The sequence below is a fragment of the Marmota flaviventris genome, chromosome 1 (genome assembly GCF_047511675.1).
Source record: "Marmota flaviventris isolate mMarFla1 chromosome 1, mMarFla1.hap1, whole genome shotgun sequence".
In the NCBI taxonomy this organism is placed as follows: domain Eukaryota; kingdom Metazoa; phylum Chordata; class Mammalia; order Rodentia; family Sciuridae; genus Marmota; species Marmota flaviventris.
In genome coordinates, this window is record NC_092498.1 from 148,265,883 (window position 1) to 148,287,545 (window position 21,663).

Consider the following 21,663-nt stretch of genomic DNA (forward strand, 5'->3'; position numbering starts at 1 on the left):
ATAAAATTGGGATGACACTAGTGATTCTGCTCTGAAGTTGGATAGAAAGTAAAAGAAATGATGAAGGTACAGTGCTTAGAAACTGCCTGCTCCATGGGAAGTGCTCAGAATTAGCATTGTTTATGCATTATTTGTTTTGAAGTGCAGGGGCAGGGAGTCCCATGATGCTGGGGCCACCTTTACAAGTCAAGCTGGGTTGGGTGCCTCCATAGTGCTCCCACATTCCTGGAAGTGACCCCTCAGGGCAGGGCTTGGTGCTGGGTGGTGCCCAGCCTCTCCTCGGGCCAGGTCCAACAGCTCCCAGCCACCCTCCTTGTGACGGAGCTGGGAAAGGCGCCAGCTGCCCCCTAGCGGCCAAGGGCAGACGCGCAGTGAGCCTGGAACCACATCCCGACACCCCTGTGGCAATGGGCACCACGGGTTGGCAATAAGCTTGCTCCGCGGGTTCTCTCTTCAGTACCGGGACTGAACCCAGGGCGCTGAACCACTGAGCACACCCCAGCCCTTTTTTATTTAGAGACAAGGTCCCACTGAGTTGCTTGGGGCCTCGCTTTGCTGAGGCTGCCCTTGAACTTGTGACCCTGCCTGGGCCTCCCCAGTCGCCGGGGTCACAGGTGTGCGCCTCCATGCCTGGTGCTCCAGGGCCTTCTGTGGATCAGCCGCGTTGCCTGGGGACCGAGCTCACCCAGGGCCGGCAGGGGCCAGGCGGGGCGGCCGGTGCGTCCACTCTGCCCGGGGCTGATCTCAGAAGCTGGGCCTGACCCAGCGGCTGCTGCGTTCTCCCTGCCCGAGGCCCACGATACTGCACTGCTGGGTGCTTGGGACCCCGGGGCCAGGAGCTTGACATTCCCTGCCAGACAGCAGCTGGGGCTGTGCCAGCGGACAGTGTCCCGTGTCGGCAGACACACCCGGCCCTGTTCAGCAGGGGCCACCTGGGGAAACCCACCGACCCCGAGACACCGCCCGCTGACCAGGCCCCGCTTCCTTCCCTCCTGAGACGCTCCACTGAGCACAGCTGGGGGAGCCGGGGGTCTGCGGAGCCTCGTGGAACTGTCCCAAGTCTGTTAACTCCCCGCGGCCATCTCCTGTCCGAGGCCCCCAGACTGGGGGACGCTGTGCACCACTCACACGGCCAGCCCTGGCCTGGGGCAGGAGGTGGACATCAGCAGCTGGCCCCAGGCAAGTCCAGCCAGCTGTCCCCGAGGGCAGGGGGCACAGGCGGCCCATTCCAACGCCTGGAAGGTGAAGACAGCCCACCAGGCCGGAAGGCTTCCTGGAGAAGGCGGAGGGAGACAGAGGAGAGAGGAGGTGCCCCTGGGGCCGGGCTCCAACCCCAGCCCCCGTCTGGCCCAGCACTGGGATGTCCAAGGGTGAAGGCGTGGCCCGGGCAGATGGATCCATGGGAGCGGACCGGGGGAGGAGGCCTCGGCGGCCGCTCCTGGCCCCCCGGCTGGCTGGAGGGGAGGCAGGTGGTGGCCAGCAGAGGGTTCATGGAGGCTGGACGCTGTGGGGCTGCCCAGAGGCCGACCGTGGCTCCCGCAGAAATACAGAGGGGCTTCTCTGCAGAGCGGTGAAGTTGGGGCCCCTCTCAGAGGATGCCCAGGCCTTGACGGACATGTCCCTCCAGGGAGGTGGCCGAGTGCATGGAGACTCCAGGGGCACCGATGCTGGTCTCCCAGCAGTCGAACCCGCAGGCGGCCAGGGCCTGCTTTGTGGCCTCCACCTTGTCCTGCTCCAGATCTGGGGGGAGGGAAGGCAGGTCACCACTGACAGTTCTCTGCCTGCCGCCAAAGAGGACAATCATGCCACTCGGGGCAAAGGCTGGGGACAGAGTTCCTGCCCTGCTGTCCTGGGCCAAAGGCCTGGGCCTCAAGAGGCCACCGCAGCCCCCCTGTGCTGGCACTCGGAGCCACGCACCCTCCTGGGGGTCATGGAGCGGGCTGTGACGGCCACCCTGCAACCGCAGTGACCTGGGAGGCTGGGGCAGGGTCACAAGACAGAGGCCAGCCCCGACAACTTAGCGAGATCCTGGCTTAATATAAAGAGGGGTGGGGGCTGGGGGGTTTGGGGGCCGGGGGGTGGCCGTGGCTGGGACTGGGGGCTGGGGGCTGGGCGGCTGGGGACTGGGGTCTGGGGGTCTGGGGCTGGGGTCGTGGCTCAGTGGCAGTGCACTTGCCTCAAAAACATGAGGCACTGGGTTCAATTCTCAGCACTGCATATAAATAAAAAATAAAGATCCATCCACAACTAAAATAAATAAATGAAACTTGAAAATATAAATAAAAAGGGCTGGGGATGTAGCTCAGTGGCAGAGCCCCCCCTCAAAAAAAAAAAAAAACACCAAACAGTTTAAAAAGGCGCGCGTCCCACGGAGCCAGCCTTGCCACACACTGGCCAGGTGGCGTTTCCTCCCTGGGAATGGGGACAATGACACCGCGATACCTCCCGGGAGGCTGAGCTGGAATAACCGCAGATGACATGCCTGGCCTGGTGTCTGGGACCCCACGCACGCTCCAGAAGTGTCACTGTCCCCAGCCCTGAACCAGGAGCCAGCATCAGGGGCTCCTGCAGCCCTTCCCAGGGCCCTGCTCCTCCCCGGAGGCCAAGGAGAAGGAGGAGACCCCTTCGTCTTGTAGCCAAGTCAAGAGTGGGGTGGGGCACAGAGAGGCTGACAAGGTGGAGACCCCGTTCTTGCTCTTTCTCAGGCCACAGGCAGGAGCAGCCACCATGACAGGAGCACTACCCGGGCCAGCCCCGAGCCAGGCTCTCTAACAGCACGTTTCTCTTTGAATCTGGGCAACTTGATGCTTTACCATCCGGAAACAAAGGCCCAGAGAGGTTGATTAATTTGCCCAAGGACATACAGCCGAGCTGAAACCTATCCCTAGGCCTCTGCCCCCCAAGGGAATTCTCCAGGTGAAGCCTAAGCCCTGCCCCCAGGTACCTGGCCTGAGGAGCGTGATGCCGCAGCCACCGCCGCCTGCCCCCGTGAGCTTGCTGTGCAGTCCGTGGGCCGCAGTCACTCGGCAGAGCTGGTCCAGGGAGGCGTGGCCCACGCCCAGGGCATTCAGGTGGTGCTGGTTCATGTCGATGAGCTCCTGGGGAGGACAGTCCACTGGTTCCTGCCCACTGATGAGCCAGCTAAGGCACTGACTACCAGGCACAGCCCCCAAGAACCCCTCCTACCTGCAGGACTTCCCATGGGGCCTGAAAAGAGCTGAGCTCACCCTCCTGTTCTCATCCGGGCCCTGCCCAGGAAACTGACCCTCTCCAACTGCTCAGGGATGGCCATGGGACCCAAGTTGGGTCGACCGGGTTTTCTCTACCTCTTTCCACTAGAGCTGCTAAAGTTAGTGATCGTGGGACACGGGCCTTCAGAGCTCTCTGCCTGCCATGTGCCACAGGTGGCACGAAAGACAGGTTCCCAACACAGTGTTTCAGCTGCTGGATCAAGCAGTGCCTGAAGCTTTGGTCTCCTCCGTTTGGAGCCAATAAATATCTTTTCTGCTAACACCTGGCTGAGACGGATTCCTGTCATTTGCAAGAGGAAAAAGTCACAAATAATATGCCACCCTGCAGCTGCCTCAGAGACTGAGCAGAATACCAACTAGGCCGCATCTACTGCAGGCTCATGGCGGGGTGGGGGTGGGGGACAGCTAAATATCTGTCTAGTTTTTTCGATTATGCAAAATAAGATCCCTGTTCTCCAAGGACCCAGCAAGATGCAGGTGGATAAACGATGACATATCAGGCTCCACTGTTCACACTTCACTTGCCAAGCGCACACACTCGCTGGGCTCTGTGCTGGGGCTCTGGGACCTCATCTTGGCCTCTCCTTGGTCGTGTGTCCCTGGGGAGGTCCGTGGCTCTGAGCCTGTCTCCTCCGGGCCACAGAGATTACAGGGGTCTTCTGCTTCACTGCCACAGGTGACTGCGGGGAGTCTTCCGAGAAGAGGCTCCGTCACCACCATCCTGATTCTACCAAGGGGGAAACTGAGGTAGAGTGGTGACCTGCCTAAGGTCACCGTGCCAGCAGGTGCTGACTCAGTGCTACTGCCTGACATGGAGCCCACGACCTGCTGGCCAGCGCCCCTGGGCTCCCGCCCCCTCTTCTCCAGGGAACCCCGCAGCTCCGGGCTCGCTGCTCCACCAAGGCATCTCCGCTACAGCCACCTGGAGGTGGGGCCCAGCCGGCAGCCGGGAGGCTGGGGTCCCCACCCCCGTTTCCCACTCGCCCAGCACTTGTGACAGATGGACAGACAGGTATGATGGCCCCGGTGGCAGCCCCCGCGCCTCCCACCAGCCCCACTGGCTGCATGTGAGAAGACTCTGGGCCCCCACCCTGCGCCTGAGCGCCAGGTGTCACGTTGCCAAGGCAGGTTCCAGACACCTGTCACATTCTGATCCCAAATCTGTCAGGGATCAGATGACAGGTTGTGACACAGGAGAACAGCTCGCTGGTTGGAGTGAAAGCTGCCCAGGAGCAGAGCTGCACACTCCAGCAGCTGCCACGGCCCAAAATACACACAGCGTATAATCAACTCGCTGTTCGCGGCGCTCTCGGGGCCGACGGGGTACGTTTGAGCAGTGCTCTGTCATTATTAATTTCCTTCTCAGGGGACTGTTCCTCCTTTCTACGTGGAAGGAATGGAGAGCCAGGAAGGCAAAGGCTGGGGAATTAACAGACTCCTGGAGCCTGGCACATAGTAGGTGCTCATTAAAGCTCTGCTGAGTGAAGTAATGCATGAGCCAGGCTTGCTGACCCTGGCTCGGTCACTCACTGGCTGGATGACCTAGGAGGAAGCCATTTTCTTTAGGCCTCGGGTTTGTCTTTTTGTTCTTTTTCTTTTTTTCAGTACTGGAGATTGAACCAGGGGCACTTTACCACTGAGCCATGTCACCAGCCCTTTTTAAAGATTTTGAGACAGAGCTTCGAAGTGGCCGAGGATGGCCTCAAACTTGCACGCCTCTCGCCTCAGCCTCCCACCATGCCTGGCTTCGCCCCGTTTTCACACGTCACATGGGCAATCCGCCCGCCTCACAGGTTGACAGAAGGAGAGCTCATCTGTGAAGGCCCGGCCTCCGGGCAGCCTCCCTTGGTCACCAGGGACCTGCAGGAGTTGGGCAGGGAGGCGCCAGGCAGGGAACCCAGGAAAGGGTCAGGGCCGGAGGTGCCCCTCAGCGCTGCGCACCCCACACGGAGCCCTCTACCTGCCCTGGGCATCCGCGCCACCGGCTCCTCCACGGGACTGAGTGGTGGACGGTGGCTCCTCTGCCCCAGGGCGCCCTGGAATGGCGAGCCGCAGGGCCCAAGGCCCCATCTGAGGGACCCCTGTGACCACTGCTGCAGAGCCAGGGCTGGGGCCAGGGCGCTCGCTGGAGGGAAGCAGATGGCCGTCCACAGCAGTCCACCTCCGCTGGGCCAGACGGGCCGTGTCAGGGGAGCAGCCCTTTGACTCACGGAGCTGGTGGCGCCAGGCGCTGTGCTGGTGCGTCCCGTGGGACCTCAGGGCCTGTGGCCTCCAGCAGGGAGCACTCGGGGGCGGGGGACTCAGACAGCAGCCTGCCCCAAGCAAAGCGGGGTCCCAAGTGGGGGTCACAGGATTATGCAAATGACGGGGGTGACCGACCACAGAACAGGTCTGGAGCCTGCCTGACCCAAAGCCGGTGACACGGGCAGGCAGCAGGGACGCAGGACGGGGCCAGGCTGACGGAGCCTGAGGCCGCAGCAGCCGGGGTCTCCCTGAGCCCCAGCCCAAGCGGGCCCGGCTGTCCTGCGCCCTGTCCCTCAGGGCGGCCGCAGCTCTTACTTCCAGCACGAGGTAGTGCTCGGGGGCCGGCGCCGAGGCCATCTCTCCCAGCACGTGCTCGCACTCCCCGGATATGGCGTCCACGGAGGTCAGGAGGGGCTCCACGATGTCTGGGAACTGCGGGGAAGGTAGGCGGCCGGTGAGGGGCCATCCCGGGTCCACCTGCTCTCCCTCCAGGCCGCTGTCCACCCTGCCCCAGGCTGCCACGTCAGGAGTGGCTCCGGGCTGCAGAGTTCACGTGGCCAACGACCCCCATCACCTGCTTCAGGAATGCCCACCCTGCCTTCCGGCCAGACTGTGAGCACCCACAGCACCTCCTTTTCTGTCAAAACTGCCTCCCCAGGTCTCCCTGTCCCACCTACGCACCCCTCCAAAGCCCATCAACTAGAAGGACAGCTCCAAATCCAAACATGACTGTGTCCTGCCCTCCCCGAAGCCTACCCAGGAGGAGGCCAAGAAGCACCTTGATCAGCCTGTTCCTGACACCAGCAACCAGGGCCTTGGTGCTTCGTGGGACCTTGGTGTTGGTGAGCAGGATCTGGAGAGCTGGGGTCCTGCAGGGTGGAGAGGAGACAGGATGGAGGAGCTGCACCAGGACAGACAGTGACCCAGAACTCCACCCTGACAGACAAGAGGAAGTAGAGGCCCAGGGAGGTGACACTGGATTGGGGGGCACAGAGCTCCTGTCCCTGGCCACAGCTCCTCTCCCTTCCGCCCCTGGCTCTCCACTCACACAGTCATCCATTCAATTTCAGCGGGGCACCTGTGTGCTGGGCCACCTGGGGAAACCCAGCTCAGCCTGGGGACCGGGGGCAGGGAGGGGAGGCGAAGGTCCTTGGAGTCGGCTGCCAAGTGGCTGAGATGGGAGGGGTAAGAATCACCCAGGGCCGAGGGGGGGGGGGCAAATATTTCCAGCAGGGGAGTGCCGTGTGCAGAGTCTGGAGGAGGTGGGGGGGGGTGGGGGCATCTAGGTAGAAGTTCCAAGTGGCCACAGCAGAGGGTGCAAGAGGGGGGGGCTCAGTCACGTGGCCACCAGGGAGCGGAGCAGAGGGTGCTGGGGATTTAGACGCAGCAGCAACAGGACCAGGACGGGTCCTGCTGGCGAGGTGCAGGGGGTACAGGGTGGCAGGTGGTACGTGCACAACAGCTAGCGCGGGTGCGGGTCGAGGGTCCCTTCTCCTAAAGCGTGGGGCCAGACGTGTCTCAGACTCCAGGTTTTCCAGGTTTGGGAATATGCACAAACTCCCTGATCAGAGAATCCGAAATCCAAAAGGCTGCAACCTCTGCAGTTTCTAAGCTCAGGGCGGATTTTGGAACACTTCAGATTTCGGAGTCTGGGATCAGGGATGCTCCAACCGAAGCAGCATCACGGAGCTGGTGCGCAGGACGGCAGCAGGAGGCCGGATGCTGAGGATGGCTTCCAGCACAGCAGCCCAGCCCTACCTGACCTCGGTGGCCCCCAGACGGGTGGCCCCCAGACCAGTGGCCAAGCACCAAATGGCTGTGGTTACAGGGAGTCCATCTCCCTCTGGGCTACCCAGGGAAGGGAACGGATATGCCCAGCAAGACCCCTAGACCCTCCTGAGCCCAACTGCTCTGTAGGACACTGTCCGCGGGGACCTGAGCCACCCCCTTTTTGGAGCGCTGCAGGCTGGGACGGAGGGCGGAGCCTCGGGACGCGTGGTGGCAGAGCGGGCTGCAGGAGCGGGGACCCACGACACCGTGGTTCACGGCTTCACAGTTCCAGATTGGAAAACCCACGGGGCTGGGAAAGGCTGCCGGGGACGGCTCTATCTCGCCGCCAGGAGCCCATGAAATTGATATCGATCCCCAGCCCCAGGCTGGCTCGCTTTGTTGTTGTTTTTAACTTTACAAAAGATGAACATTCTATTTGGCTTTTCTCTTCCCTTTAAAGACAAGTCGTTGCTCAAAAGGGCAGCTCCTGGAGGCGTGGTGACCCACAGACAGTGCGTTTCCCAGGGAGAAGCTCCCCCCGATGGGGCACCAGGGCTCCTCTGTGCCACCCCGGGATCAAGGTGGAGCCCGGCCTCCCGGCCCCTTAGGGGACCTGCCATCTGTTCACTGCAGTGCCCTGCCGCGAGCAGCAAAGGTCCCCGCTCTGTCCCCGCCCACGGGAACTCATCCTTCTCAGAGTCCTCTGCCAAGGGACCGCCAGCCCACGAACACAGCGGCCAACACCCAGCGGCCATGGCTCAGGGCTGTGCCCTGGAAGCGCTTCGGCAATGTGGGCCTGGCCGCCCCCAGCCTCGTCTCCTCACTCCCCGTCACCCTGGCCCCCTGGCTGTCCCCTGCCTCAGGGGCTGGCACTTGCATTTACTCTGCCAGAGCCTCGCTGCCCCTGCAGCCGTGCGGCTCACTCTTCAGCCCCCTGGGGCCCTGTCCACTGTGGCTCCCAGAGGCCCCTCCGGCCCCCAGGACAGCATCCCATCAGCCCCCTCAGCTCTAGCTCCTGGCCCAGCTTTGTGTCCTCCAGGCGCTGGGGACTGCCCGACAAGCCCTTGGGAGCATTTTACTTGGTGGCTGTCTCCTCCCAAGGTGAGGCCCAGGGAGGCAGTTCCCTCGAGGCCGCAGCGCTCAGCACTAGCAGGTGCTCGGTGACACCTGGGGAAGGGTGGGTCTGTCTGGTCAGCAGTTAGGCACTTTGGGATGGCGCTTCTGACATGCAAGTGACAAGATGGGCCTCGGGAGAGTGACTTCCCAGGGGCACCGGCTGCCCAGGACACGGCTGGGCGCACACCCAGGCCTGGGACCCCACAGCCTCTCTGTCGTGGCTCGGCCGACAGGGGCTCCCCTGTCCCCTGCAGAGGTGGGGGTGTCCATCTATGGGGCAGGTCCCATGCTTAGGTACAACTGGCTCTCGGGAACCAGGTGAATGAAAGGTCACCACCCCCAAGGGCCATCCGCAGCTTCCGAGCCCTCGGCTGCCTTTGCTCTGACCACAACAGCCATGGCTGCCTCTGCCCGTCCCCGTGGCTCCTGAGGGCAGGGGCCGACACTCAGTCCACTGACTCTGGCCAGGGCAGAGGCCTGGACTTGCTGCCCAGCTGCAGAGAAGACTCCCTGAGTAAAGAAGGAAGGGACACAGAAGGGCCCGGAGGCAGCAGCAAGGTCCCCGGGACACACTGCTGCCCAACTTGGAGGGTCAGAGTCCCCCGCTTGCCACCCGTCTGGGCCCGGGCACCTGGCGCCTCACCAGGGTGCCCACAGAACGCAGGCTGTTGAACTGTGACCGCGCACCTGGGTTCCAGTGGCTCCAGAAGGAGGGGGAAAGACCCAGAAAACAGGTGAATCGCCAATGTCCCCTCTGTCAGCGCCTCTCTCAAGCCTCCCAGAAGTGGGCTTCAGTCCTGCCTTGGCCTGCGCCCCGTCACGGAACCCTCGCTGTCCCATAGAGGGCTTTGTGTCTGTCTGTCCATCCCCCATTCAGACTGAGAGTCCCCTCTATTTTGCCAGGCTCCAGGACTGGTCACCAGGGGCACGGGGAGAGTCCCAACTCTTGTTTAGTAAATGGACAGACAAACCCGCAGCCAGGGGTCTGTGGGAATGGCTGCCTTCTGGAAGGTGGCAGGACGGCCACGCGTGGCCATCTGCAAGCTAAGGGTCCAGAGCCAGGCCTTCCTCGCTGCACCCAGGGCACTGCCAGCCAGTATGAGGCCACGCAGGGGCGGGAGCGCAGGGACAGCTGCCCGGGTGCAGCTGATCAGACGCAGCACCCCCACAGCATGGCCCGGGGAAGGACGCAGCCGAGCCCCTGCCCAGTTACCTGTCCAAGGACGAGATCTTCCCCTGCTGGTAGCGGAGGGCTCCCCCTGGGGAAGAAGCCAGCGTCAGAGCTCGAGGGAGTGCTGCCTGTGCCCCAGGCTGGCCCCCAGGGGACCTGTCACCCCAGCCCAGCTGCAAGCGGGCCAGGAGGCAGGAAGGCCTGCGGGGACTCCAGGAGCCCCCTCCTCCTCCGCGTCACCCAGTGTGGCTCCACGGGCCACCCAGCAAAGCCGGAGCCTGGGCCTTGGCATCTAGGCCTGGCGAGGGGGCACCCAGCCTGCTCCCCACAGGGGTGGCCGCCCGGCCCCACCAGGCCCTGAGGGAGGGTGCGAGGCAGGCGGGAAGCGCCGTCTTGCTCAGAACCCGCTGGGCCGGGGGTCTGGGAACACAGCGAGACTCCACGAAGAGCAAGGAGGCGGGCCCAGGCCACCTACCCCACGTGCTGACGGCGTTGTCCACTCCCGAGGGGTTCCCGTGGATCACCCTCTCCCCCTGGAAGGCCCACTTGTTGATGAGCTGCAGGTCCTCCTCGGACCACCTGGCAACACAGAAACACACCTTCAGCATGTGGTGGTCAGTGGGGACCGGGGGTGACCTCGGGCAGCAGAGGGCCGGAGCGGTGGCCCGTGCAGGGTGGAGCACGAGAGGCACAGGGCTTGGGCCCCAAACCCAGGAAGCAGAGCCAACGGCGCTGACCGCTCGGCTCGAGAGCAGGCGGAACCTCCTGTCCCTTCCCTTGGAAGCTGCCCGGTGCAGTGGCGAAGCCCGGCTGGGGTCCCCACAGTGCCACTTTCTAGCTGAGTGACTCTGGGCCAGCTGCCTGACTGCTCTGGTCCTTGCCTCCCTCAGTGGAAGAAGCCCAGCTCCACCCTCCCTGGGGCTGTGGACCTGTGTGGCCAAGGCTGGCACAGTGCCCCGTAAGGCGTCCACACACAGTGGGCGGTCTCTGTCACTGGGGGACCCCTGCCTGCTCCTGAGCCGAGCTGGAGCTCAGGAAGAGCTGCAGGGGGAGGACTCACGCCCCGCGAGCAGCCAAACCAGCCACCGCCAACCCCACCCAGGTGCCCCAGGAGGCCCTGGGGGGCCAGGCTGGCACCCGCCGTCTCTGAACCTCCCCAAAGCACAAGGAGCCCTCCACAGAGTGGGCGAGGGCTCAGTCCCTGCCCCTGTGGACAGACCCCAAGCACCACGTGGGGACAGGAGAGGTGAGCAGCCCGGCCCACCAGTTTCCTCCCTGCGGATTCCCTTCCCCACGGAACAGCAGCGGCCAAGGCGGTTGTGCAGCCTCTGCGAAGGGCTGGCTCAGGGCAGGGCAGGGCTGATGTGGCGAGCTGGCCGGAACCCAGCGTCCCCCACAACTGCTCCAGCTCTCGCCCCAACTTCTCCGTGATTTGGGAAGAACCCATGAGTCCCTGCATATGCCTAGGGGACAGTAGGTGCTCCCAAAACACACCAGCAGGGATCACAGCTCCTGATGCCCTCAAACCCAGTTCAAGGGCTGGGGACGTGGCCAGTGGGACAGCACTTGCCTTGCGTTTGCTGGAGAGCCCTGGCTGAGTTGGTTATCCCCTCTGAGCTGGGGGCGATGGCATGCGCCTGTCATGCCAGCAACCTGGGACTCGGGAGGCGGAGGTAGGAGGATCACAAGTTTGAGGCCAGCCTCATCAACCTAGTGAGGCCCTAAGCAAGACCCTGCCTCAAAAATAAGAAAGGACTGGGGCCAGGCACAGTGGCACACACCTGTAATCCCAGTGGCCCGGGAAGCTGAGATAGGAGGATCACAAGTTCAAGGACAGCCTCAGCAACTTAGCATGGCCCTAAGCAAAAAAAGGACTGGGGATAAAGAGCCTCTGGGTTCAATCCCCAGTACGGCCCCACAAGATGTGTCTATGTATGTGTATCTGTATGTATGTATGTGTGTGGGTGTGTATGTATACCCACCTATATACGTATCTCCCTCCTGAGTCTACCTACACATATGTATATACACGTATCTCCCGAGCCTCCTTCCTCACCTGCCAAGTGAGGATTCATGTGCCTCATGCGCTGGTTGTGGCTCTGACTCAAGATGAGCTAACACTGGTCAATACCACTGAGTACCAAGAACTGAGGATTGTGCTCAGTGCCTTCTCAGATGGACCAGCTCCTGCCATCCTCTCAGTAACCCCGCAGGGAAGCTACCACTATGACCCCCTTTCACCCAGAAGGGAAACAGGCTCAGATGGGCAAAATATCCTCTCCAAGATCGCAGTGTACCTGTTGCTACACCAGAATCACCTCTGCCAACTTGGAGCCTGAGCTCTGCGCCATGAAACTCTATGGTGCTGAGATCCGCTCGCTCACCCGTTTGTACTTATTGAGCAACTAGTATAGACCCGTAACTAAGTTCACTGCCAGGAGCTAAAAGAGACATGGCTGCCAACTTCCTGGAGCCTGGAACATGATGGTGAACAGGGAGCTGCAAGCAATCGATTTTTAGTTACAAACAGACGAGTCACATTGCAATATTTAACTCCCAAATGAGCCCTTAGATAAGCGCAATGCCAAATGGGGGCAGAGGGCAGCCAGACAGAGGCAGGGGACGGCACCCCAGCCAGAGGGCCCTGCTGGTGCCACGCCTGGAGCTGGGCCAGGGACTGAGGGGCAGCGGCTGCCTGGGAAGCAGCAGGGATGGAGAGGGACGGGAGCTGGCGGCTGACCTCCCTCAGAGGCTGACCCTCTGGGCAAGTGGGCCTCCCCTCCTCCCCTCCACTGCGGGCCCCGCCCCAGGGGCTCAGCCTCAACGCTCCAGAGAGAACTGGGCCTGTCCTTCAGACAGGAGAAGCCAGGGTGCGGGTGGGGCAGGGCAATGACAGGTCCACAGAGGCCAAAGGCTGCATGAGAGACCACACCTGTGCCTGTGTCACTCACACACACAGCCACCTCTGCCGGACTGCTGGCCTGCGTGTGGTCAGGGACCCGGGAACCGGCCTTCACTGATCTGGTTATGAGCAGCAATTGTCACAGGATGGCCAAATGCCAAGGACAGAAGACCCCCACAAGGGAGCCTCGGGTCCCGTCCCCGACTTCCAGATGAGGAAAGGGAGCCCCAGAGAGGAGTCACCCCGGCTACGCGGCCAGGTCACAGGCAGAGCACCGACACCCTGGAGAACAGCACTGCCCAGAGGCGCCATCCCTTCTCCTGCCGATTTCTCCCTTGACCCACGGCGGCTGCTGCCCTGTCCCCACCCAGGGAACCCTTCTGTCGGACTCCAGCTCCATGGGGGCAGTGAGGACCCAGGTGTCCTGGGGCTCCAGCTGGATTCAGCTGAATTCAACCTGCACGTCTCCGGGAGGGGACAAGTGGGTGGGACAGGGAACCTCCAGGGCTGGGGGACAGAAACCCAGCCTCTCTGTGCCAGAGGGAAAAACTCGGTCAGAACAAACTCAGGCAGAGGACAGAGTCTCCAGCCACAGGGGGCCCTCGTGTCCTTGGCCTCGCTCCTCTCTGTGGCCTGCCGAGGGCCGCGAGGTGTGGAGACACTTGGGGTGGTGACAGCTCCCTCCACTGGACGCCCCATGCACCTGGAGGAACCAGACTAGCCCAGCAGTCCACCTGATGGTCACGGCGGCCAGCACCACACGGCTGGTGCCCTGAGTCCCCAGCTGGGCGGGTCCCCAAGCCACATGGGCCCAGGGGATGCCCCACGATGAAGCCGTGGGGACTCTGGGGCCTTTTTCACAACCCACGAGGCCAGGACGAGGCCACGGCCGCTGAGCTTGGGTGGTGTCTCAAGGGGCCTTTCCAAGTGACGGAAGAGGTGCCCCACAGTGAGGCCAGGCCACAGCCCCCGGGAGGCGAGGACACCAGGAGACGCCCCCCAGCAGCCGCCTTCTGATCTGCTCGAGCACGTCATGCCTTTCTTCATAACTGACTGGCTCGACCGCACTGTGACCCGTGGGCACTCTCGTACCAGGCAGAGTGACCAGGCCCAGCCTCGGGAAGTGAGTCAGAAGTGAGAGGGTCCATCCGACCTGTGGCCACCAACACCTGACTCGAGCTCTTCCCACCACGCACACAGGCCCTCAAAGGGCCCAGAGGGGGTGAGGGTGGGCGCAGAAGTGGCTCAGCACAGGGGTGAAGGCTCAGACTCCGGGTTCAGACAGCCGGGGCTCCAACCCCACTCTGCTGCCTCTAGCTGTGTGGACCCTGCTTGGTCTCTGTGGGCCTCAGCTTCGTCACCTGTGAAGTGCCCATGACACCTCGTGCCACAGAGGGTGGTGACGAGGTCCTGAGGAGACTCCTGGTGAGGGCCTGGCACCCAGGAAGGACGCGGACCACGGTTACCTGCTGGTGTGCGCGCTGTCCTCCAGTGGGTTGGGGATGTCCTCACATGCGGTCAGCAGGGCGGCAGCCAGACACACCGAGTACGCGGCGCTGGAGCCCAGGCCGGCCCCGGGGGGCAGCTCCGACCACACCGTGATGTCCAGGCTTGGCAGGGCCCTGCAACAGGCCGGTGCAAAGTGGGACTCTCGTACAAGGACGGACGGCGAGGTGCCAAGGCTGAGTCTAGGGCCGGGGACCAGGTTCAGACTCTGCGTCTGGCCCAGTTTTCTGAAGTCAGGAGGGTTTCCTGGCCCCGGAGCCTTCCCGGTTGGATGCTGTGTGCTCCTGGTGGATCAGACAACTGGGAAATCTGTACCAGGTCCACTCAGCCACTGCACCGTCCACCCAGAGCTGTCCCTACAGGTCCTCCTGACCACCAAGCCCCCTACAACGGCCTTCCTGCTCCCTCCTGCGAGGCCTCACCGCCCTGCTCTTGGCCCCAGCTGGGCCTCGGCCAGTGATGCCCTCGTACCTCTTCTTGCCCCCGAGAGACCCCGACCCATCCTTCAAGACCCTCTCAGATGTCACTTCCATTGTGATCCTTCTGGACCACCCACAGGGCCACTCTGAGCTGCCCTCCAGGATCCCCACAGGTGGCCTTCCCCATGTCACCTCATTGCGGCACACCTGGTGGAACACTCCCAGGGAGGCCTGTCCCCCAGAGAGCTCTCCCCAGCACGTGCAGCCAGGTCTGCTGTGGATCACCACAAAGTTTGGACTCACACATCTTAAGGGTACCCCAAGCGACACCTGTCAACCTCATGCTCAGTAACTGCCAGTAAAGCATCTGCCACATATAAAAATGACAACGCCCCAAGAGCCTTCTCAGATCCACCTGCCGCCCCTTCCCAGGGTGGGGGGTTTTGAAAGACTCCCACCTACTCAAGGACACGCCCCTCCCAAGCTGAAAACCCCTGCGCTAAGCAGAGGCTCCGGAGGCTGGGGCCAGAGGATCACAAGTTCAAGGTCAGCCTCCGCAAAAGCGAGGCACTAAGCGACTTAGTGAGACCCTGTTTCTAAATAAAAAATAAAAAGGGCTGGGGATGTGGCTCAGTGGTTAAGCACCCCTGGGTTTAAGACCCAGTACCAAAAAAAAAAAAAAAATCCCTGCATGAGACAGCAAGTGTTGGCATTTACGAATGTGTCCTCAGCACAGGGGACGCTGAGCCAGACTGTGAGCCAGAAGTTGAGCCGGTATTTGCTGCTCGCTGTGTTCCGCATTTAAAAAAAAAAAAAAATACTGTATCCTCACTGTGTGCCAGGCACAGTGCTAAGTCCATTTTATGTGGATTTTTAAAAATATTTTTTAATGGTCGATGGACCTTTACTTTATTCATTTATTCATATGCGATGCTGAGGATCGAACCCAGTGCCTCAAACATGCAAGGCAAGCGCTCTGCCCCTGAGCCCCAGCCCAGCCCTGATGGGTTTCCAACCTCCCTGTTTTCTGTGGGATTATCCATAACATAGCATTGAGGAGCGCCGGGCCAGGCTCCGCGCCAAGCACTTCAGAGAAACTGAGCCGCAACAACCAGGAGCGGGTCCTCTGCCACACCCACTGTGCGCACAGGGGAGCGGGCTCTGGGGGAGCTTGAACCCACGCCGTCTGCCTGTCGAGTGTGACATCGCCTAACAGTACTGTCACCCTCAGGAGCTGGCTTCCCTACATCTTAGGGTAAGAGTGGAAGGGACACGGGGTTTGCTCTGCTGACCAGTATTCCTGGAGCAATAAGATGTGGACCCTCAGCCGAGCCACGGAGAGGCCACCTGGAGACCCGAGAAGGCTTTGGCGCTGGCCCCACTGACTGAAGAGAACGGGGAGGGACGTGTGGGGTGGAGCGGGCAGAAGGCGGAGCAGTGCCCTCCCAACGTGCTGAAGGACTGTGTCCTTATGTCCCTGAGTTTTGGCTTCCCCGGGTGTAAAACAGGTAGCGCCCTGTCCTCGGGCTGCCATCTACAGAGCATCTGGAGGGTGCTGGGCACAGGTGAGGACAGCCGATGCTGCCCCCCACAGAGGCCGAGGCGGCGGCCGAGCTTGGCCGAGCTTTCCCTAGCGGGGTGTGCCTGGAACCTGCCGCCCCCCTCCTCCCCGCGCACCTCTGCCTCCGACAGATGGCCAGGTACAGGTACAGGAAGGCCAGCACCGCCAGGCGCTCGGTGGCGGCCCAGTTCTCAGGGAAGTCTGCCACCTCCTTCAGCTTCTCCACTTGCTCTGCGACGGGCACCGTGACGTCACCTTGCTCTGTCAAACACAAACACAGGTGAGCCAGGGGCCTCAGGTGCCTTTATAAACAACACACAAGTAGTCACGGGAAGCAGAATAGGGACAGACATGCGTTCACAGTCCAGCAGCAGAGCTGAGTCTACCCACTGACCCGGACCCTCGGGAGTGGGCAGGCTTGGGAATGGGTCCCAACTGTGCCATCCACTTGCTGTGTGGCCTTGAGCATGTGACTTACCTTCTCTGTACCTCAGTTGCTCTCAAGGGACCTCGTCAGAGGGTTGCCGTGGAGATACAGTTGGGAAAGGTGTTGTGAAATTCTGAGCTCAGTGTTGGTTGGGCAAGAGGGAAAGGTGGGGTTGTAGGTTTTTCCCAGTGACAGGCAGGACCCTGGGCCACCTGACTGTGAGACCGAGGAGGCTGAGCGAGTCTGACCAGTTCATCTTTACAAATCCCTCTCTGGGCCTCAGGCTAAGTTCTAAGGCAGTCTCAAGTGGAGTTGGATGTGCCTGTGTTGGGAAACTTCAGGCATCTATTAAGTCTTGGCACAGGTGTGACAGAGGCCTAGATACTGCAGACTTCTGCATGGAGATACGACAGGCTTAGAGTTCAGGGAGACTGGATCTGAGTCCTCTCTATAGTGCTGACACATGGGGTGGCTCAGGCCATGGGACCTCCGAACTCCAATCCTCACGTCCATATAATGGGCTTGAATAACACCACCCACTTCCAGGAGAGCTGGACAATTCCAGGACTTCCCAAGGTGGCAGAGGCTTGCAACCTCTTAGACACGTCTCCAAAGGGCTCAGACTCCTGTGTCTCCTTCTGAAGTCAATGGACAGCCCTGACCTACCCTCCGAGCTCAGCAGCACAGCCTCCAGCCCCGCTGGAGTTCACTGACCCCCAACCCTGTTTGCAGGGGCCTGGGAGGTGAAGTGACCTGCCAGGCTCACCTAGGAAGTCCGAGAGGTGCCTCTCCAGGCTGCTGCCACCTCATGCTACTGATTTACCAAAGCAGCAGCAGGTTCTCAGGGAATATGTCTGCCCTGGCTGGGTGGCCCTGGGCACCAGAGAAGGCAAGTCCCAGGTGCTGTGCTTGGCCATCTTCTGAGGCAAGCTCCAAGGCAGTGGCACTTAACTGAGGGTGTCCCTGGTATCACCCAGGGAACCCCTTTCAAAATATACACACGCAGCCCTTACCACCACTGACAACTCTCAAAAGGAGACGCACAAGCCAGGAAGCCATCTATACTGGTAAAAATCACAGTAAGCATGTCCTCCCGTGATTCCAAGGCATGACAGTTTAAATTGGCTGCTGTACGATTTTTTTATTTTTATTTTTTAAAAATTTTTGGTGGTGCTGATTGAACCCAGAGCTCTCCCACTGAGCTACTCACAGCCCGAAGACTTCCAACTCTTATTCCCTCTCCTATGGGAGCAGCTGTGGCTCCCCAGGGTTCAAGTACAGTCTGGAAGAAAGCCCAAGGGGATTCTCATTTGCCCAAGGCTTTCTGTGGAACGTCGCGGCCAACAATGAGACCTCGGCCCAGAAGAGAGACGCAGAGGGAGAGCAGAGACTAGCTCCAGCTCTGGGAAGGTGGCAGCTCCCCTGACCGAGGAAAACAAGCCACTACACGCTAGCCTGTGGGTGGACACAGCCTTCCCGTGTCGTCAAGAGCGACACCCTTGCTTATTGGCATGGAAAGACGATCCTGCTACACTGAAGGAAAAAACCCACACATTCCAGAAAAGTGGATAATGGACTGACCCGTTTTTTTTTAAAATATTTTTTTTAGTTGTCGATGGACCTTTTATTTATTTATATGCAGTGCTGAGGATCCAACCCAGTGCCTCACACATGCTAAGCAAGCACTTTACCACAGAGCCACAACCCCAGGCCAGACTCACCCAATTTTGGGTAAAAAACAAGGTCTCTCTCTCTCTCTCTCTCTCCATCAATCTAAATATTTCAATATCAACAAAAAATAACTCAGAAGGATTAATACCAAATTGCTTAGAGTGGTTACTGGGAAAGAGAAAAGCAATAATGGGTGAATTTTTTTTGTCATCTGTCATTTTGTTAATTATGAGTATGAGCTTTGGGTTCAGACAGAGCTGGGTTCACTATTAGGAATAAACACAAGTTACTCTCACTGTTAATACTTTGTTCTTCTTTTTGCACTGTGGTTTGAGCTCGTGGCCTCATGCATGCTAAATACACAGTGCGCCACTGAGCTACACTCAGTCCTATTTTTAAGAATTTTAAATTGCCAGCCATGGTGGTGCACTCTACTCCTGTAATCCCAGCCACTCGGGAGGCTGAGGCAGGGGGACTGCAAGTTCAAAGCCAGCCTCAGCAACTTAGCAAGACCCTATCTCAAAATAAAAAATAAAAATGGGCTGGGGATGTGGCTCAGTGATTAAGCACCTATGGGTTCAATCCCTCGTACCAAAAAAAAAAAAAAAAAAAAAATTGACACATAAAATGCTCACACATTCATGTTCCTTGTTGAAAGCCACATTATAGAAGGCTCTCTCTCTGTCTACTCCCAACCCCTAGGACCCTCCCAGAGGTCAGCTTGATGTCTATTACCTCACACATTTTTCTATCCCTTTTTCTTTCCCTGCAGTACTGCGGATTGAGCCCAGGGCCTTGCACATACTAGGCAAGCTCTACACTGAGTTACACCCCCAGCCCTCTTTTTACTTTATTTTGAGGCAGGGCCTCCCTAAGTTGCCCAGGCTGGCCTTGAACCTGCAGCACTTCTGCCTTAGTCTTCTGAGTAGTTGGAGTGCATTACCATGGTCAATGTGTTCCTATGCATTCGTACACTGACTCTCAAGTAAGTGTGCATGGATGCTATTTTACATTCTGTGTTTTTTTACTGAACAGTAGGCTTTGATAATATACCCACGATAGCCCACAGATATCTGGTGCACAGTTTTACACTTTTAAATTAAGACAACATACTAAATAAGTGAAGCTAATTGTACGGAGTCAGAATAGAAAATACCCCTGGAATGGCTTGCTTCTGGCTCCCTCTGGAACAGCTGGAACCCACCCAGGTGCCTTCTCTCCCCCTCTCCGGGGCCCAGGCTCTTCTCACATCTGGGGCTTGCACTTACCCATGAAGCTTGTGTCCAACAGCTGAAGCCTGGCCACATCCCAGGCCTGTGTGACCCCGATGTTTGGTAAGTTGAGGCTTACTTTCCCATTGCTTTGGGGTTGAAGCCGGAGGAATGTTCTCAAGTTCAAGGCCACTGCCAGTGCTACCTGTATAGTAAAGGGCAAGAGTAGTTAGCCTGAGGGTGGGCGGGGAGGGGACCAGAGTCAATATACTGGGAAGTGAGGGCAAATACCAGCACGCAGGCCACTCCCACCCATGCCCTGGCAGACCTGGGGATCAGCTTTGCCCTGCTGTCCCACTGACCCTGGGCACAGCCACTTTCACTGAATTAGGCGTTTATATCCACTTATATCTGCCTTCTCCATGGAAAACTTCAGAGGTTCTCAACACCAAGGAATTTTGCTTCCCCATGATCTCGACATTCTCAAAGAGAAATATAAATAAGAACATAAAGAATGGCCCTTGGAATGAATGAGTGGATGAGCATGAGCTTTGGGTTCAGACAGAGCTGATTCACTACAACATTTACCAGGCTGCGGGGAGCTTGGTCAGGGTATTGATTTTCTAAGCCTGAGCTTTCCCATCTGTAAATAGGAAACAAAGGGATGTCCCTCCAGGGGTAGATGCAAAGGTTAAATGAGCTGATGCATGTTTCTGACTTGTTCGCTGGATCATCTTTCAACTCCTAAACATGGGAGGGCCCCTGTGCTCAGTCCTCAAACATCTTCTCCTGTACATCAGCTCATTTCCAAAGTGATTTCATTCCACATGCAGGGCTTTACATATATCGTCTTTTGCTGTCTTACTGAGTGAGGCCAGGGAAGCTCTTCAGTGGGCATAAGATCTGTCTTTGCCTCATCTGGCCGGGGAGAAATGAGCCTCCTCTCTGATCTGCTCCCAAGCTATGCCTCAGAGCCTTCTTGCCAGATCAGTGTCGGGGAGAAGTGAGATCCAATCCTTGAAAGCTCTGGGGGATTTTTACCTTGCCATGGACCACAGCATGTTCTCCATGAAGGATGACTTTCCCTGGAGAAGACACCAGTAGGACTCTGGACAACATGGCTCTTGAGAATCCTGAAAGGGAAAGCCAGAGAGAGGAACAAAGGTGCCTAGATGTCAGGACAGCAGGAAGAGATCTCAGAGGAAGCCCATATTAAGCACATCTTTGTAACAACCACAACAGCATAAAGAACACTTGCTATGTACCTGAAAGTAGTGCAGTAATACGGTCAACTGGACAAATGAGAAAGACAAAAGAGTTCAAATGCCAGCTCTTCTACTCCCCAGTGATATATCATCTTTGCTAACTCACTTAAATAGCTACAAACTTCAGTTTACCCACACATTATATAGAGACAATAATGTAACCTACCTCAACACATCATTGGGAAAGTTAAGTTAATCTAAAGAAAATAGAAGTGTCTGGCATACTGTTATCACTTGATTACTGATAGCTAATTAATACTAGTTTGTTCTTTTATCACGATTACTATTGAAGGCAGAAATTCACATGAGGGTTGGGAGGGTAGGTCAGTGGTAGAACACCTTCCTAGCATGAGCAGTGAGCAAGGCCCTATGTTTGATCCCCAGCAAGAAAGAGGGGGGCAGGCAGAAGAGGGAGATGGGGAAGGGAGGGATTGAGGAAGGAAGAGGGAAAGAGGGAGAGAGAGAGAGGAGGAGGAGGAGATTGATTCCCATGAAATCGTGGACGAAAAAGAACTCTTTCCTGGACATTGAGGCAGTTTCCAAGGTGTCACAATTATAAACATGGTTGCAGGAAACACCCGTCCTGCCCCGTTTTGCACACTTCAGCGGAGATTTCTGCAACAAGTGCAGCCAGTGCCTTGCTGCGTCTCCGGGTATGTAGCATTTTACACTTTTACAAATAATGCAAAATTACCCTTCGCTTAAGGCTTTTCGTGAGACACCTTATTTATTCCCGGAAGACCTCAGTCGCACTGGGAGCTAAGGACCACGGCGATCCCTGCTCTTAGGGAGGGGGACAGCCAGATTTGAGGCTGCTCACACCTCAGGACGGACTCTCAGAGTTGGGGAAACTGAGCCAACGAAGCTGGCCGCCCGACACGGGGTCGACTTTGGCCTCGGATCTCGCGCCACCCGGTCCTGAGACCCCAGCTTCTAACCTGCTGCCGCCGCCGCCCCTTCGTTCCGAAGCCTGATCTACTGCTACGGGTCTCCTCCATCCCCAAGAGCTAGTGCCCCGCGGGAGGCGGCCTCTATTTTCCGTCCAGCCAATCAGAGCACGCAAGCCGGGAACCCCTTTACGAATTGGCTTGCATTGGCCAATAGGGATCGCAACCAAGCGGTCAAGGGTCTTCCCGCCCCTCTCCTTAG

The 21,663-nt window shown here is 58.9% G+C and overlaps 1 protein-coding gene across 2 annotated transcripts; it reads right to left on the reverse strand.

The window, feature by feature from the left end:
* Positions 1-445: 445 nt before the first annotated feature.
* Positions 446-21,535, reverse strand: Mvk (mevalonate kinase). Of its 2 annotated transcripts, XM_027923310.2 has the most exons (11): positions 21,453-21,535; positions 20,291-20,382; positions 19,307-19,454; positions 16,057-16,201; positions 13,921-14,076; positions 10,028-10,131; positions 9,595-9,640; positions 6,274-6,364; positions 5,811-5,927; positions 2,945-3,098; positions 446-1,740 (listed from the first exon to the last, which is right to left on the reverse strand). In XM_027923310.2, exons 2-11 carry the CDS (start codon positions 20,366-20,368, stop codon positions 1,589-1,591), a joined length of 1,191 nt encoding a protein of 396 aa, XP_027779111.2. In that variant the 5' UTR covers positions 20,369-20,382; positions 21,453-21,535; the 3' UTR covers positions 446-1,588. The 2 variants fall into 2 exon arrangements, with proteins under 2 accessions (XP_027779111.2, XP_027779112.2); XM_027923311.2 differs by lacking the exons at positions 9,595-9,640; positions 10,028-10,131.
* Positions 21,536-21,663: the final 128 nt, after the last annotated feature.

Excerpts from the sequence above, each read along its gene's own strand:
- Mvk (XM_027923310.2), bottom strand. The coding sequence starts at position 20,368 with ATGTTGTCCAGAGTCCTACTGGTGTCTTCTCCAGGGAAAGTCATCCTT. Across the intron at positions 10,132-13,920 it reads GACAGCGCGCACACCAGCAG|GTGGTCCGAGGAGGACCTGC; the intron begins GTAACCGTGGTC and ends CTGTGTTGCCAG. Across the intron at positions 9,641-10,027 it reads CAACGCCGTCAGCACGTGGG|GGGGAGCCCTCCGCTACCAG; the intron begins GTAGGTGGCCTG and ends CTTCTTCCCCAG.